The 18,973-nt window shown below is 40.7% G+C and overlaps 1 protein-coding gene across 1 annotated transcript in view; it reads left to right on the top strand.

Annotated features, from left to right (window-relative positions):
• LOC139367905 (beta-1,4-N-acetyl-galactosaminyl transferase 4a) overlaps positions 1-18,973 on the top strand; it is a 455,096-nt gene that overhangs the window by 143,977 nt on the left and 292,146 nt on the right. The window contains exon 2 of the mRNA XM_071106283.1: positions 9,270-9,382. Coding sequence (XP_070962384.1) covers positions 9,270-9,382 — 113 coding nt within the window. The remainder of the gene's footprint in view (positions 1-9,269; positions 9,383-18,973) is intronic.

Raw genomic sequence — 18,973 nt, 5'->3', positions numbered from 1 at the left:
CACAGTCAGGAGCACAGTTAAAGCACAGTCAGCAGCATAGTCAGAGCACAGTCAGGAGCACAGTCAGAGCACAGTCAGGAGCACAGTCAGCAGCATAGTCAGAGCACAGTCAGGAGCACAGTCAGTAGCATAGTCAGAGCACAGTCAGGAGCACAGTCAGTGTTACCTCGGACAGTTTTCCCAATGCGAGGAGACAAACCGTGTCAATAACTTAGATCCTCTATGGTAGTCCCTCGCTATCCCAACTTCTGATTCCTTGTCTAACTCCCTGTCTCTCCCTATCTCTCTCGCTAACAGCTTGTATCTCCCGGTCTCTTCTTCTCATAACCTATAGTTGTGGCCATTAAAAAGTTAGGTTGTGTGCAACACAACACTTTTGCATATTCTATCAGTAGTTGGTCACAAAAACCTATACCGTGGAGCAGGACTCTTAAAAATAAGGTTTTAATGTCCACAACTGTATTGCTCCATATTTAATTAACCTGTTTCCCATTTTTTCTAGACCCTTGCCTCAGTACCTCAAACTTCCCTCTCTCTTTTTCACTTACCCATCCTTTCTTGTATTTGCTCTCAATTCTCCACTTTCTCTCCCCACCTCTCGCTCAACCACCCCTTCTCGTCTCTCTTTGTGCTCTAGTAATGCTACACCTCTTTGATTTGTATTCTGTTGTCTTCCCCTTTCTATCGACTACTGTCTGTAACTGATGACTGTCTGGGGCAGATTTGCAGTGTAACTTTAGCCCGGCTGTTTGTCAATGTCTGTGAAAGGCTGGACAAGGAAGATGGTAACCCGAGCCTCGTAGGGATGCAAGTAACCCGAGCCTCATAGGGTTGCTAATAAGCTAAGACTCATTTCAGTAAGGGCCAGCAAACGGAATATTATCATTGATAAAAGGTAGCTGTGCCAAGGACTTAAACGTTTCCTATATACTCAATCCTTGTCTGAATCTCTTCGGGGTATGCCCTTATCAACTGTTGATAAGACTTTTGTTTTTGTGGTTCTTAATACTTTCTGTCATCGACTTTGCCCTAAAACCCCTCTCTAAAGAACTCACTATCTCTGTCCCGTAGAGGACAAAGCTCTGTCTCTCTTATCTCCATACCAACCAGCCTTGGTGTTTTTAGAACCGTGGGACAGGAACAGATTAGGCTGTCTGGAACTGCAGTGTGTAATATCGGAGTGCTTTTTTATTCTGCCCTTGGTTCCCATGGTGATGGGCCTGCTGGTGTAGCACACACTCGATTGGCTCCCATTAACCTGCCGGTCGGACCTTAATGATTTCATTAGAATTGTCATGGTGGGGCGTAGCATGGCGAGGAGGGGAGGCCCAGTCGCAGAAGAGGGACTGGGTCAGCCACTTCTCTCTCAGCAATTATCTTGGAGCTAGCGGTTCGACTTGCCCCCTGCCCCGTTATGTCATCAGCCATGATCACGCTTGCACTATCCCACTGGGTACAGATGTCCGTTCAACATCTAGTTTTGATTTACATTTGGTTGAGTTGTCAAGTCACTTGAATGCAATGTAAAAGCAACAAAATATTTCACCATGTCATTGGATTTTGGTTAAAATGTGAAATGCCCTTATGTTGATGACTTTTTGCATATCCTATCAGGTTTCCACGTTGATTCAACATCATCACATATATTTTGGGGTGAAATGACGTGAAAACAACGTTGATTCAACCAGTTTTTGCCCAGTGGGATAGTGCTACTTGGAAAATGAATTTTCTTTAGGGCTGTTGTATTTATACAGATCCAAATCCTAATTTGTGATACGAGCATATCCCTCACATTTTCATGACAATGGACATCAATTATTAATACAAAACTCCAAGTAGCCCGTGTCGTGTTTCTCAAGGATTCATCCTGTGTGGATTAAAGTTTGGATGTGAGTGTCCTTGTTTTATGGAGCTTGTGCATATCTTGGTTTGGATTAAACCAGTTTAAACTAGTTAGTCTGTGGAATCCCATTCCGGTTGCTTTTTCTCTCATTGTGGGATTTGTCCCACAAACCTCTGCATCCTCCCCGTCGGGGAGCCTGTCCTAGCATTATTCACGACTCAAGTTAACTCCACTACTTCTTTCCCAGATAACTAGATACGGCACCGCTCTTTAGAACTCTGAGACAGTTCTCACTCCAGGTCCCTGAGGGAGTGTCGATTATGATGTTAGAAGAGAATGTTCCTCTGAAAATGATCAGAATGCGTTTATCCAAATGAAAATGTTGTTAAATGTACTGTAGGCGGAAAGCGTTCCACTTGCGTCACATTTCACCCGTCAAGGAACATCCCTCTGCAGTTTTGGGAATGAGGCCGGGCTCTTTGTGTAACTTTTGTGATGGAACGCTTTCGGAACACTCCAACACACAAAACTGGATGCACAGATGTTTGATCTAAATGTTGGAGCAACGTTCTTCAAACCTGGTCCTGGAGCCCACCCAGTACTAACCCACCTGAATGCAACCAATCAAGGGCTTGATGATTCATTCATTAGTTCAATCCGTGTGTTAAATAGCACAAGGCTGGAATAAAGACCTGCACACAGTGCATCCTCTCCTTTCATCCCTCCCTTTCCATGGAGAGACAATGCCCCTCATATTTTGCAATCATGTTATTCCATCCCAAAGGATTTTACTAATCCGGTCAAACCGACAACCCAATTCTTTACTGGTTCTTGTTTCGGTACGAATGATGCTCTTAATCTCTCATCTCTATTTATGGAGGTTGTTAAGTAAAGCTCAGTTTGGGCACGTACTGTACAGTGCAGTCCAATGATTAATTCCTTCAGTAAATCAAACACTTAGCATCACCAGCCTCTGTGTGAATGCCTAGTTTGAGAATGGGGCAAGGTCTTTGAATCCCAAAGCTTCGGCTGCTGCGTGGTGGATTTTAGGATTACAAGCCCTATCTGTTGTTCACCTTCTCTTTCTGCAGTCTCAGATGCTATCTGAAGTATACATTTGCTTCGCATCAAGAAGTTTGGGAGATCTGTGTGTCAGAGTCTCCGTTCACTCATACATATTTGAAGATCAGGGTTTGGTTACATAAGGGAGGTGGATGAGAAATGCACCTCTATAGTTTGTTCTTTGTTAATGTATGCTGTAGTTCATTAACTATGAACTTTATCCTTGAAGTCACGGTGAGACTTTCTTTGGAGTACAAAGCCTTATGTTCAAGATGTATCAGTTTACAAGTCCTTGTAATACATTATTTATGTAATCTACAGATGTTTTGTAAGAATTTTCAACAAGATATTACAAAACCCTGGTGTTTTGCATCTAAAGGTCAATGTGCCGTATACAGTGCCTTCGGAAAGTATCCAGACTTTGTTCCACATTTTGTTACGTTACAGCCTTATTCTAAAATGGATTAAATAAACAAAAATCCTCAGGCATCTACACACAATGTAGTGCCTTGCGGTCCGAGGCCGAGCAGTTGCCATACGAGGCAGTGATGCAACCACTCAGGATGCTCTCGATGGTGCAGCTGTAGACCTTTTTGAGGATCTGAGGACCCATGCCAAATTCAGTCTCCTGAGGGGGAATAGGCTTTGTCGTACCCTCTTCACGACTGTCTTGGTGTGTTTGGACCATAATAGTTTGTTGGTGATGTGGACACCAAGGAACTTGAAGCTCTCAACCTGCTCCACTACAGCCCTTTGGTGGGAATGGGGGCGTGTTCTGTCCTCCTCTTCCTGTAGTTCACAATCATCTCCTTTGTCTTGATCACTTTGAGGGAGAGGTTGTTATCCTGGCACCACATGGCCAGGTCTCTGACCTCCTCCCTATAGGCTGTCTCATCATTGTCGGTGATCAGGCTGTTGTGTCGTCGGCAAACTTAATGATGGTGTAGGAGTCGTGACTGACCATGCAGTTATGAGTGAACAGGGAGTACAGGAGGGGACTGAGCACGCACCCCTAAGGGGCACTCGTGTTGAAGGTCAGCGTGGCAGATGTGTTGTTACCTACCCTTACCACCTGAGGATGGCCCGTTAGGAAGTCCAGGATCCAGCAGAGGGAGGTGTTTAGTCCCAGGGTTCTTAGCTTACTGATGAGCTTTGAGGGCACTATAGTGTTGAACACTGAGCTGCAGTCAAAGAATAGCATTCTCACATAGGTGTTCCCTTTGTCCAGGTAGGAAAGGACAGTGTGCAGATCAATAGAGATCTGTGGATCTTTTGGGGCGGGCGGTATGCAAATTGAGTGGGTCTAGGGTTTCTGTGATAACGGTGTTGACGTGAGCCATGATCAGCCTTTCAATGCGCTTCATGGCTACAGGCAGGTTACCTTTGTGTTCTTGTGCAATAGAGATCTGTGGATCTTTTGGGGTGGTATACAAATTGGAGTGGGTCTAGGGTTTCTGGGATAATGGTGTTGACGTGAGCCATGGCCTTTCAAAGCACTTCATGACTACAGGCAGGTTACCTTTGTGTTCTTGGGCGCAGGGACTATGGTGGTCTGCTTGAAACATGTTGGTATTACAGACTCAGTCAGAGACAGGTTGAAAATATTAGTGAAGACACTTGCTGTATTAACGGTTTGCCTGTTTGATGGTTCGTCGGATGGGATTTCTTATAAGCTTCAGTGCCTTAGACTGCTGCACCACTCGGGAGCCCAAAGGGTTTTGGCCAGTACGGGTAGGCATGTTCTGTTTAATGAACAAAATAATGAACCATTGATTTCATTCATTTGGATGTAACATAATGAAACTCAAACTATGCTATTCTATTATTTTGAAAATACATACACATTTATTTTATTAGTGTTATAAATTCATAGTGGATTTTAGTTCTGATGGTGTATAGTCACTGGATTTAGTAAAATGGACTCCCACCCACATCTGCACATGACTACTACAACTCTTAACCGGCATGCGCATGGGAGGTATAAAAAGTGTATGCAGGCAAGAATGTGGTAAAAAAGAAAAATACAGGCAAAATACCATGAATCCTAAGTGAAAAATCTCTCTCTCTCCCTCTCTCTCTCTCTCTCTCTCTCTCTCTCATGCAAGAAAGGATGGGTGAGTCGTAATACACTCCCCCCCCCCCCCACTCCATCTCTCCTCCCTGGTGCTCAGGCGTCCCTACATAAACCCCAGTCAGCCACTCATTCAGCGTTTAGAGGACGTATTGGAAAACCATTACCTCAATTTATGCTTTATGGCTGCTTTCTCTCCACGCATGCTCCCATTCAATCACTGCCGCGCCTTCTGCTAGCTCACACACTCAGCCAGTGCGTGTGTGTGTTTTTGTTTGTGTGAAAGAGGAATACAATATTTTGTATTTTGCACACAGCATTTAGGAATTATTTTATTGCTACTGAGTAAGTGTGATAAGAGTTTGAGTATATGTGCATTTGTGTGAGTGTGTGTGTGTATGTGCATGCATGCGTGTGTGTATGTGTATATGAGTGTGTATGTGAGTGTGCCAATCTACTCTGTGTGCAGTGATGAGCCACTTTCACAGTAATTGCATTGTGGGACCACAAAAAGTTATCCTCAGATTTTTATGATGGAGTCGATGACCCAGGCACCACCCTTTTATTATACCCCTCTCCAAGCCTTGGCAATGTTATGCATTTCTGAACAGGCACCTGAATAAGACCCTATATAGTGCAATACAAATAAAAGGAGATTGAACTGAATAGGATATAGATGGCATTTTATGTGAACTCCACCTGAAGATATAGTGAAACACATTGAGGCCTGTCCAGTAACTGGTATCTGCAAATAAATAAAGCCTTCATATAGTGTTAAAAACCCTGTTACTGATTGGAATTGAATTGGGTCCGTACTCCATCTTCCATTGTGTTTGTCTGGTGTTTTTTTTCAGGAAGAATGGAGAGATGGGGATCATAATGGTTCCCCTGTGATATGGTGACACACACATGTATACACACTGGCGCACAAACACGCACACATTCAAACATACACACAAACAAATAATAATGCACCTTTCAAAGGTATCAGAAATGCATCAAAACACAATGATGTTGACGTAAGGACCCGTGCCAACTAATATCAACACTCTAAGTTAAAAAAAATTGACTTGTGCCTTATAATAATTCATAGAGGTAATGGTAGACCTACCAATGAGTGATTTTACTGATATACATTTTGTTTATTCATTATTAAGTGATTATAACTCGTAGTTTCGTTACCAAATTGGTAATGGTATTAACAAGAAATCAAATAGAATTACTAAAATTGAATGGCTATAATGGGAAATCATAATAGTCACAAACCACAATTGGGTCACCTGCTACGGTCCTCGCATCCACTGGCATATTGTTATGTTCAGCTCATAACTATATTATTTGTCTTTGTGTTGTCTGCTAGTCAAACCAAGAGTGATAACAGCCTGAGTCTGGAAAACACTCCCTCTTCCCCCTCCCCCACTCTCTCTCTCGCTGCCTCTATCTCTCGCTCTCCAGTTATTGCCACCTCTCCCAGCTCTTACTGACACCTACCCATGAGCCTCCTCTCTTTCCATTTACTGTAACCAGCATCTTCACCCACTGAGCACCGAATGACTCCGGACGTCCATGGACTTTGAAAAGTAGTTGAAATTTGGTCAGTCCACCCTGGCCTTGATGTTAACGTCCACAGACGGACCGGACTGGACCAAATCTGTACCTATCATAGACATACACTACCGTTCAAAAGTTTGGGGTCATTTAGAAATCTCCTCGTTTTCGAAAGAAAAGCACATTTTTGCCCATTAAAATCAAATCAAAGTTTATTTGTAACGTGCGCCGAATACAACAGGTATTACAGCGAAATGCTTACTTACAGGCTCCAGCCAATAGTGCAAAAAAGTGCAAAAAAGGTGTTAGGTGAACAATAGGTAGGTAAAGAAATAAAACAGCAGTAAAAAGAATATGGCCGGTGTCAGTAAACGTCGGCAAAAAAGCGTACATAATTTGTTTCCAGGAGCAAAGTTACAGTCACCAACGCTCTGGTTTACACGAAAACTGTCTAACCAGCTCTGCTAGAGTGGTCTCATTTGTGTCTGGAAGTAGCTAGCAAGCTAGCCAACGTTAGCTTGGGTGCTTGACTGTTGTTGTAAGGCCAGAACGCTCAAATCAACCCTACTCCTTGGCCCCGAACGTCCAGTGTGTGCTCGGAGTGTGAAACAGTCTGAATTTACAAACTGACAATCTGACAACGCTCTGAATTTATGAGCGTCACATTGTACAGCGCCATATTTTCTGTTCCATCCTGACGGAAACCCAGAGGGTTTTTCATTTTTCATGGAATAGAAACACAATAATATTAATCAAATTAATTAAGCAAGTACCAGTCAAAAGTTTGGACACACCTACTCATTCCACAATATTTATTTATTTTTACTATTTTCTACATTGTTTATTTTCTACAGAATAATAGTGAAGATAACTATGAAATAACATTGGTCTCCCACGTGCCCCACATTCTGTAGTACAAACATGGCCTGCTCTCCCTTATGTAAGGAATTAGGCAATTTCCCATGTTTACTACAGTATGTATTGTAGCCTAATAAACAAAACACATTTCGTTAATAAAATCATGATAAAACAAATACTCAAATTTAAAATTGCAGATGATGATTTAGATATGGATCCATAACAAATTACTATGGGAATAAATATCACTGATTTACAGAAAATTGGAACAAAGTTCTCATGAAGACAAGCAATTTAGAATCCTCCAATCCTGTACGCTACTCCCGACCGTCACTTTGTACAGCTCCATATTTTCCATTCTATCCTAATGGAAACCCTGATTTTTTTGGAATAGAAACACCATAATATTAATCAAATTAATTAAGCCAAATTTCTTAAAGTCAATCCCATATACTATGTTATTACAAAAAAGGTTTTAAATTCTCTAGTTATGACAATACAGAATATTATCAAATGCTTCTCAAATATGCCCTCTGGTGGTCAAACTAGCAATAACTTGCAGTAACAGAAAAAATGGCTGACAATTTAATGACGTGCCACAGAATTCTGCGGCAGCACGCAAGGTGTGCCGCAGCATGACACAACTTTTAAAGGAGCAACCACTGTATGTAGACTACGTGTGCCATTTTTAGATTAATGTAGTTCTGTCCTTGAACTGTTCTTGTCTATTAATCTTCTGTATTATGTCATTATGCCTTGTTTCATTTGTGAACGCCAGGAAGAGTAGCTGCTGCTTTCGCAACAGCTAATGGGGATCCTAATAAAATACCAAGTATAGTACATTACAATACTGTACAGTGAGTAGAGCACTGTAGAGTATAGTACAATACGGTACAGTATGTTGTATGGTACTCTATTGTACTGAATTATACGCTACTTTACTGTACTTTACTCTACTGCACTTTATTGAACTTTGCTGTGCTGCACTGTGATGTCCAAAGTTGTGAAACATGAGGAGAATGACATTCATGTCCATATCTCACAGTGCCAGGTCATAGATGACACACGGTTCTTTCTGCAGACATCTTTGAATTTTAATTCGGACGTGATATTTCGTTTTTGGAAAACATTGTCGCATAAAAACCTGAGGGAGATTTTACTATAATTCAGTCACCAAAGTTTGCATCTGCACAGTTCTTCCACTAGATACGTTTTTTTTGCAAAAGTTTTAGTGGAAATTGTTAAAAGTAGTTATTGTGCATAGAGTATTGTTAGTTACACTTTGAAGTAAATCGTTTTATTTGGCATACATTTTAAAGAAAGAAAACGGTGTCAAAGTATAATTCCGTTACCGTAGACTTGCCCTGGGTTTAAATCCTGGTCTCCCTTGGCCAACCCAGCAGTCATCATCACACCAAAAAGCTCCCGTAATTCATCTGCAGCATGACAGAGGCCCAGCCTTCTCTGTTCCTCACAAGATAAACCTCTCCTTCTCTCCCTCTTTTTGTCCCTATTTTTTATTTCTCTCTCTTTCCCTCCTTTTTCTCTCTTCCTCAGCTGGCTGCTGTTTCTCTCTCTCTCACTTATTGTGTAAGATATTTGACATTATTTTTGCCACTTGTGATGATGAGGATGATGAGGATGGCACCAATGATAATGACTACTGATGATGAATGTTATACTGACAATGATGATGGCGGTGGTGGTGATGATGATGACAATGATAATAATGACACTGCTAACTATAGAGAGGATTTTGTAATGATGGGGATGATTATGATGATACTACTAATTACAATGATGTTGCTGCCAAAGATGATGGCAATGATGATGATGATGATGATGAAGGCTCTCCCTCTGACCCTGCTGTCTCTGTGTTGCCTCCAGATGGGGAGAGGCAGTTGGAGGGGACAGACACCAGCCGCAAGAGGGACGCTCGCTCCTCAGCCGGCCACCACAAGACAGAGGACACCAGCGACAGTCACGAGGACGATGCTCGGGTGAGTCCATAACTCTCTCTCTACTCTCACTCTCCGTTTTTTTCTATATCATATATTATTTACCTCTCTCATTTACTGTACGTAGTCTGTTGAGGTGACATAGGGTCATAATATTTGGGTATGGTTAGCTGTTTTTGGTGCTTTGTAAGGAGAGGGACTGAGTACGGGCTTTGGCCAATGTATAGGTGTTTTCCGTCCACTTCCGTCATTTCAGATTTGAACTCCATAGCCTCAACTTGCTAGCTAGCTATAGCACCCAATATTTGCTGTTGGTTTTCGAGATGGCTATACATATAGTGGACAACATGCCTTTCTCTCGTTCTCCCTCTCTCTTTCTCTTGTTTGTTCTTATTCCTCTTACTCTCAGTCTTAGAATAGTAGTCAAATGCCCTGTGGGCAGTATGTTAGTTATGAATAAGATACTATAAGTCCTATTGCTGAGCTCTAGGCTGACTATTACATCAGATCCTCGTCATCATAGATCACCATGTACAATGCACTTACTCTTTTGACTCATTACATTACACTGCTGATGCTGTTTGTTATCTATCCTGTTGCCTACTCACGTTACTCCTACTTATATGTATATACTCTACCGTTCAAAAGTTTGGGGTCACTTAGAAATGTCCTTGTTTTTGAAAGAAAAGCACATTTTTTGTCCATTAAAATCAAATCAAATTAATCAGAAATACAGTGTAGACATTGTTAATGTTGTAAATTACTTTTGTAGTTGTTAACAGCAGATTTTTTTATGGAATATCTACATAGGCGTACAGAGGCCCATTATCAGCAACCATCACTCCTGTGTTCCAATGGCATGTTGTGTTAGCTAATTCAAGTTCCTAATTTTAAAAGGCTAATTGATCATTAGAAAACCCTCTCGCAATTATGTTAGCACAGCTGAAAACTGTTGTGCTAGTTAAAGAAGCAATAAAACTGACTTTCTTTAGACTAGTTAATTATCTGTAGCATCAGCAATTGTGGGTTTGATTACAGGCTCAAAATGGCCAGAAATAAATACCTTTCTTCTGAAACTCATTAGTCTATTCTTGTTCTGAGAAATGAAGGCTATTCCATGCGTGAAATTGCCAAGAAACTGAAGATATGGTACAACGCTGTGTACTTCTCCCTTCACAGAACAGCACAAACTGTCTCTAACCAGAATAGAAAGAGGAGTGAGAGGCCCCGGTACACAACTGAGCAAGAGGACAAGTACATTAGAGTGTCTAGTTTGAGAAACAGACCCCTCTCAAGTCCTCAACAAATTGACAACTAGAATGCCAAATGTCTGCAAGGCTGTAATTGCTGCAAATGGAGGATTATTTGACGAAAGCAAAGTTTGAAGGACACAATTATTATTTCAATTAAAAATCTTTATTTATAACCTTGTCAACTTCTTGACATATTGCCTATTAATTTTGCAACTCATTTCATGTGTGTTTTCAGGGAAAACAAGGACATTTCTAAGTGACCCAAAATTTTTTAACGGGAGTGTATCTACCTCAATTACCTTGTACCTCTGCACATCGACTCGGTACAGGTACCCTGTGTATATAGCCAAGGTATTGTTACTCATTTGTGTATTTATTCCTCTTGTTATTATTTTTTCTATATTTCACTGTTAGTTTACACCTGTTCTTTACAAAAGCATGTGACAAATACAATTTGATTTAATTTGACACACCCCATCTCTCCTCTCTGTCTCAAACACTACATCTCGCTCTCCCTATCTATTTCTTAAAACTGTAATAGTCTGAGCCCCTCAAAGTATAGTGTTGACATGTTTAGGGAGCGACTTGGTAAAGTTGACTAATCACCTGTGCTGACTAGTGTGAGCATTGATGGACCCTGGGAGGCTTTCAAGAGTAGGTTCCTCTGGACAAATCTTCTGGATTGTTAACACTGTGGGTCCCATTAGACAAGTTAGAGTAAAGCAGAGATCCAACCCTTGGTTTAATCATGAAATCACTGAAGCCATTGAATCAAGGAACAAGGCCTTTAAGAAATATATCCTTGTCTCGTCGCGCACTAGCGACTCCTGTGGCGGGCTGGGCGCAGTGCACGTCGACCAGGTCACTAGGTGTACGGTGTTTCCTCCAACACATTGGTGCGGCTGGCTTCCGGGTTGGATGTGCATTGTGTCAAGAAGCAGTGCGGCTTGGTTGGGTTGTGTTTCAGAGGACGCATGGCTCTCGACCTTCGCCTCTCCCGAGTCCGTGCGGGAGTTGCAGCGATGAGACAAGACTGTAACTTCTACCAATTGGATACCACGAAATTGGGGAGAAAAAAAGGGGTAATTTTTTAATATAAAAAAAAGAACCTCTCTCTCGATCAAGGTACATTTCCAAAGGATATGAAAATGGCCAGTTAATCCTTTGCACCAGAAGGGGAGTAAGACCGTCCCTGGGAACTTACAGGCCAGTCTCTATCCTCAGTGTCATGACCAAGATATTGGAGAGAGTGTTTCATGTGCAGCTCTGAGTATGTCAACAAACAATCTCATGTTTGAATTTCAGTCAGGGTTCAGAAAATCATAATCTACTGACTCATGCCCCCTATACTTAAATGACCACATAAGGAAGGAGATTGATAATAGTAACTTATGTGGAATTGTGCTGCTTGACCTCCAGAAGGCTTTTGATACAGTTAATCGTAGCATCCTACTTGCCAAGCTAGAGGCTCTGGGATTGGGCAGTACCACTCTTGAATGGGCTAAGTCCTACTTGTTGGGCGGGAACAAGTGGTTCATGTAAATGATTTGCCTTCCAGAGGCTAAACCCATAAGCTGTGGCGTGCTATGAAGGATGCTTGCTCATGTCACTTGTTTCTTTTTGGAGATGACTCTGCACTTCTGTTGTCTCACAAAAACCAAACCACACTGGAGAGTATAATGAGTGCAGAGCTCACTAACATCAATGCATGGCTCATAGACAACAAGCTATCTCTGCACCTCAGCAAAACAGAAGCAATTATGTTCGGGTACAAAATGAAAGTAAGTCCAAAAGGGTACAGCTACCAAGAGAGGTACTCACAGCCCCAAAACAACAGTTACTTACTTGGGATGTACACTAGATGGAAAACTGGAAGGGGTGTACACTAGATGGTTTAGTTCATTGTCTAGCTAGATAGTTATTGTCATGAACTGAAGTTCGATTTCAGTAGAACAACAAGTGGCTAAATCAATCTAGTCATTGTTTTCAGGCTAGTTGCGTTGGTGCTAGCTAGGTACCAAGCTAAAGCTAGCTCGACCAAAAGCTGCTAAAAACATCTATTTTATTTCACGAGGCAAGTCAGTTAAGAACAAATTCTTATTTACAATGACGGCCTACCGGGAAACAGTGGGTTAACTGCCTTGTTCAGGGGTAGAGCGACAGGTTTTTACCTTATCAGATCCAGGAACCTTTCAGGTATTGGCCCAATGCTCTAACCACTAGGCTACCTGCCGCCCCTACCGGTATCAAATCAAGTCACATGCTTCGTAACAACAGGTGTGGACTAACAGCGAAATTAAATACTTATGGCCCTTATCAACAATGCAGAGAGATAGATAATAGAAAGTAAAACACATAATAATAAAAGTAATAATAGATACACAATGAGTGTATAACTTGGCTATATACATATGGAGTACCAGTACCGAGTCGATGTGCAGGGGTACGAGGTAATCAAAATATCAAAGATATTTGTGAGTGACTGTCATTCTGCATACTGAAGTCAGCGTAGTAGGGAGACAACTTAGCTCTAGTTTCCAAACTGTATTTTTTTTACAGCTTTGGCAGTGCTACTAACCATAGTGGTGGGGCTTGGCTTGAGGATGCAAATTCAGCACACACAACATTTTAAAATATAATTTTGTTATTTAACGCGTCAAATTATGTTAAATAGTGTTATTTTACTTTTTTTTTTTTTTTTTACAAGCAAAGACCCAAACAATGTTCCATAGCTAACATGGTTGTGTGCATAGATTTAGAAGCATAACAGGGAAATGTACTTTTTTATATTCAGGAGCCTCTGAGTGGAATGGTCTGCCTCTGTCTGTTGAAACTAATTCCCAAAGGAAGGTCAAAGCCTGGTTAATAGATAGTGTGCATCTGTGAACAATCCCTCCTAGCCGTTGATGATGACCAAATAGCATCTCTTTGTGTATAGTATGTACATATATGTTATTGTGTTTTTATATGACTAAATAAACCAAATTGACTTGCCATTTTAGCTTCAGTTTTTTTATCCTACCACATATGGGTCTATAAATAATGGAGCCGATGTGTGACATTGGGAAAAACATTTCAAAATGGTTTGAATCAAAAATAAAAAAGATTTGTATGCAGTTCCACCTGTGTACTTAGAGGAATATATGCAAATTGGCCCATAACTCTACCTACAGTACCTTCAGAAAGTATTCACAACCCTTGACTTTTTCCAAATTATGTTGTGTTACAGCCTGAAATGTAAATTGATTAAATATAGATTTTTTTGTCACTGGCCTAAACACTCCTTAATGTCAAAGTATAATTATGTGTCTAGAATTTTTACAAATGAATTGAAAATGAACAGCTGAAATGTCTTCAAATCAAATCAAATTGTTTTGGTCACATACACATGGTTAGCAGATGTTATTGTGAGTGTAGTGAAATGCTTTTGCTTCTAGTTCTGACATAGCAGTAATTACAATTCCCCAACAACTACCTAATACACACAAATCTAAGTAAAGGAATGGAATATGAATATATACATATAAATATATGGGTGAGCAATGACCGAGTGGCATAGTCAAGATGCAATAGATGGTATAAGATACAGTATATACATGAGATAAGTAATGTAAGATATGTAAACATTAGTAGAGTGGCATTATTAATGTGACTAGTGATCCATTTATTAAAGTTGCCGATGATTTCAAGTCTGTATGTAGGCAGCAGCCTCACTGTGTTAGTGATGGCTGTTTAACAGTCTGGTGGCTTAAGATAGAAGTAATTTTTCAGTCTCTCGGTCCCAGCTTTGATGCAACTGTACTGACCTCGCCTTCTGGATGGTAGCGGGGTGAACATGGCTCGGGTGGTTGTTGTCCTTGATGATCTTTTTGGCCTTCCTGTGACATTGGGTGTTGTAGGTTTCCTAGAGGGTAGAGAGTTTGCCCTCGGTGATGCGTTGTGCAGATCGCACCACCCTCTGGAGAGCCCTCCGGTTATGGGTGGTGCAGTTGCCATTCCAGGCGGTGATGCAGCCCGACAGGATGCTCTCAATTGTGCATCTGTAAAAGTTTGTGAGGGTTTTAGGTGACAAGCCAAATTTCTTCAGCCTCCTGAGGTTGAAGAGGCGTTGCTGCCCCTTCTCTACCACACTGTCTGTATGGGTGATCCATTTCAGTTTGTACACCTTCTCCACTGCTGTCCCATCGATATGGATAAAGGGGTGCTACCTATGCTGTTTCCTGAAGTCCATGACCATCTCCTTTGTTTTGTTGACATTGAGTGAGGTTGTTTTCCTGACACCACACTCTGAGTGCCCTCACCTCTGCCTATAGGCTGTCTCGTCATTGTTGGTAATCAAGCATACTACTGATGTGTCGTCTGCAAACTTGATGATTGAGTTGGAGGCATGCATCGCCACGCAGTCATGAACAGGGAGCACAGGAGAGGGCTGAGCACGCACCCTTGTGGGGCCTCAGTGTTGAGGATCAGTGAAGTGGAGATGTTTTCTACCTTCACCACTTGGGGGTGCCCCAATCCAGGACCCAATTACACAGGGCGGGGTACTATGGTGTTGAATGCTGTAGTCAATGAGTCAATAAGTATTCAACCCATTTGTTATGGAAAGCCTAAATAAGTAAAAATGTGCTTTAAAAGTAACGTAATAAGTTGCATGGGCTCACTCTGTGTGCAATAATAGTGTTTAACATTATTTTTGAATGCCTACCTCACACCCCACACATACAATTATTTGTAGGACCCTCAGTCGAGCAGTGAATTTAAAAAACAGATTCTACTGCAAAGAAATTAACTTAGTGTCCAGAATACTAAGTGTTATGTTTGGGGCAAATGCAATACAAAACATTACTGAGTACCACTAACCATATTTTCAAGTATAGTGGTGGCTGCATTACAGTATGTTGTGGGTATGCTTGTATTAGTTAAGGACTGGGAGTTTTTCAGGATAAAAAGGAAAGTAATGGAGCTAAGCACATACAAAATCCTAGAGGAAAACCTGGTTCAGTCTGCTTTGAACCAAATACCTTTCAGCAGGCCAGATCTACAGTGGAGATGCTTACCAAAAAGACACTGAAAGTTCCTGAGTGCCCGAGGTACCGTTTTGACAAATCAGCTTGAAAATCTATGGCAAGACTTTAAAATGTTTGTCTAACAAGGATCAACAACCAATATGATATAACTTGAAGAATTTTGAAAATAATAACTGGCAAATATTGCACAATCCAGGTGTGCAAAGCTCTTTTGAGATTTACCCAGAAAGACTCAAAGCTGAAATTGCTGCCAAAGGTGATTCCACAAAGTATTATCTCAGAGGTGTGAATGCTTATGTAAATTAGATATATCTGTATTTCATTTTCCATTAAAAAAATAATTTAAAAAATGGCAAACATGTTTTCACTTTGTCCTTGTTGGGTTTGTGTGTAGATGGGTGAGAAAAAAAACTAAAATGTAATCCAATTTGAATTCAGACTGTGACACTACAAAATGTGGAATAACTCAAGGGTTATGAATACTTTCTGAAGGCACTGTAGATTCTACAGACTCTGCTGAATACTCCAGACTCCACTTTTACATCAGCACAAAGTATCGTTTTTTTCACAGCTTTAGACTCACAGCTATAATCGCTGACAAAGCTGATTCTAACATGTATTGACTCAGGGGTGTAAATGCTTATCTAAATGAGATATTGAAAATGAAATATTGACATAAACTAGCAAAAAATATACAGTGCCTTGCGAAAGTATTCGGCCCCCTTGAACTTTGCGATCTTTTGCCACATTTCAGGCTTCAAACATAAATATATAAAACTGTATTTTTTTGTGAAGAATCAACAACAAGTGGGACACAATCATGAAGTGGAACGACATTTATTGGATATTTCAAACTTTAACAAATCAAAAACTGAAAAATTGGGCGTGCAAAATTATTCAGCCCCCTTAAGTTAATACTTTGTAGCGCCACCGTTTGCTGCGATTACAGCTGTAAGTCGCTATCAGTTTTGCACATCGAGAGACTAAAATGTTTTCCCATTCCTCCTTGCAAAACAGCTCGAGCTCAGTGAGGTTGGATGGAGAGCATTTGTGAACAGCAGTTTTCAGTTCTTTCCACAGATTCTCGATTGGATTCATGTCTGGACTTTGACTTGGCCATTCTAACACCTGGATATGTTTATTTTTGAACCATTCCATTGTAGATTTTGCTTTATGTTTTGGATCATTGTCTTGTTGGAAGACAAATCTCCGTCCCAGTCTCAGGTCTTTTGCAGACTCCATCAGGTTTTCTTCCAGAATGGTCCTGTATTTGGCTCCATCCATCTTCCCATCAATTTTAACCATCTTCCCTGTCCCTGCTGAAGAAAAGCAGGCCCAAACCATGATGCTGCCACCACCATGTTTGACAGTGGGGATGGTGTGTTCAGCTGTGTTGCTTTTACGCCAAACATAACGTTTTGCATTGTTGCTAAAAAGTTACATTTTGGTTTCATCTGACCAGAGCACCTTCTTCCACATGTTTGGTGTGTCTCCCAGGTGGCTTGTGGCAAACTTTAAACAACACTTTTTATGGATATCTTTAAGAAATGGCTTTCTTATTGCCACTCTTCCATAAAGGCCAGATTTGTGCAATATACGACTGATTGTTGTCCTATGGACAGAGTCTCCCACCTCAGCTGTAGATCTCTGCAGTTCATCCAGAGTGATCATGGGCCTCTTGGCTGCATCTCTGACCAGTCTTCTCCTTGTATGAGCTGAAAGTTTAGAGGGACGGCCAGGTCTTGGTAGATTTGCAGTGGTCTGATACTCCTTCGATTTCAATATTATCGCTTGCACAGTGCTCCTTGGGATGTTTAAAGCTTGGGAAATCTTTTTGTATCCAAATCCGGCTTTAAACGTCTTCACAACAGTATCTCGGACCTGCCTGGTGTGTTCCTTGTTCTTCATGATGCTCTCTGCGCTTTTAACGGACCTCTGAGACTATCACAGTGCAGGTGCATTTATACGGAGACTTGATTACACACAGGTGGATTGTATTTATCATCATTAGTCATTTAGGTCAACATTGGATCATTCAGAGATCCTCACTGAACTTCTGGAGAGAGTTTGCTGCACTGAAAGTAAAGGTGCTGAATAATTTTGCATGCCCAATTTTTCAGTTTTTGATTTGTTAAAAAAGTTTGAAATATCCAATAAATGTCGTTCCACTTCATGATTGTGTCCCACTTTTTGTTGATTCTTCACAAAAAAATACAGTTTTATATCTTTATGTTTGAAGCCTGAAATGTGGCAAAAGGTCGCAAAGTTCAAGGGGGCCGAATACTTTCGCAAGGCACTGTATACTGAACAAAAATATAAACGCAACGTTCAACCATTTCAAGATTTTACTGAGTTACAGTTCATATAAGGAAATCCGTCATTTGAAATACATTAATTAGGCCCTAATCTATCGATTTCACATGACTGGGAATACAGATACAGTGCATTCAGAAAGTATTCAGACCCCTTCACTTTTTCCACATTTTGTTATGTTACAGTCTTGTACTAAATTTTATTTTTTTATTTTTATTCTCTCATCAATCTATCCCATAACGACAAAGCAAGACAGGTATTTAGAATTTTGGGAAAATGTATTTTAGAAAACAACAACTGAAATATATCATTTACCTGAGAGAATGCCAAGAGTGTGCAAAGCTGTCATCAAGGCGAAGGGTGGCTTCTTTGAAGAATATCAAATCAAAAATATATATTTTTTAAACAATTTTTTGGGTTACTACATGATTCCAAATGTGTTATTTCATAGTGTTGATGTCATGTTCTGACCTGAATATTCTTTGTTTTCTTTATATATTTTGGTTAGGTCAGGGTGTGACATGGGTGAAGTATGTGTTTTTGTACTGTCTAGGGGTTTTATAGGTTTATTGGGATTGTTTACCATCTAGGTGTTTATGTATGTCTATGGTTGCCTAGATTGGTTCTCAATTAGTGGCAGCTGTTTATCGTTGTCTGTTTCGTGGGTTATTGTCTATGTGATGTTGCATGTTTGCACTCAGTTTTGATAGAGGTCACGGTCGTCTTGTTATTTTGTTTGTTTAGTGTACTTTGTGTTTTTTCGTCTTTCATTAAAAATATGTATTCACACCACGCTGCGCTTTGGTCTCCTCACTATGACGATCGTGACAGTTGATGTCTTCAATGTTATTCTACAATGTAGAAGATAGTAAAACTTAATATAAACCCTTGAATGAGTAGGTGTGTCCAAACCTTTGACTGGTACTGTATATATTTGAAAATGTTTATTTATCCTTACTACTATCAGCCCATAGAAACGCATTGAGTAACAGATTCACTACATGGAACAACAGATAGTCCCCCCCAAAAAACATGCTGCC

The sequence above is a fragment of the Oncorhynchus clarkii genome, chromosome 2 (assembly GCF_045791955.1).
Source record: "Oncorhynchus clarkii lewisi isolate Uvic-CL-2024 chromosome 2, UVic_Ocla_1.0, whole genome shotgun sequence".
Lineage (NCBI taxonomy): Eukaryota > Metazoa > Chordata > Actinopteri > Salmoniformes > Salmonidae > Oncorhynchus > Oncorhynchus clarkii.
This window is presented reverse-complemented; position numbering and strand designations above follow the sequence as displayed.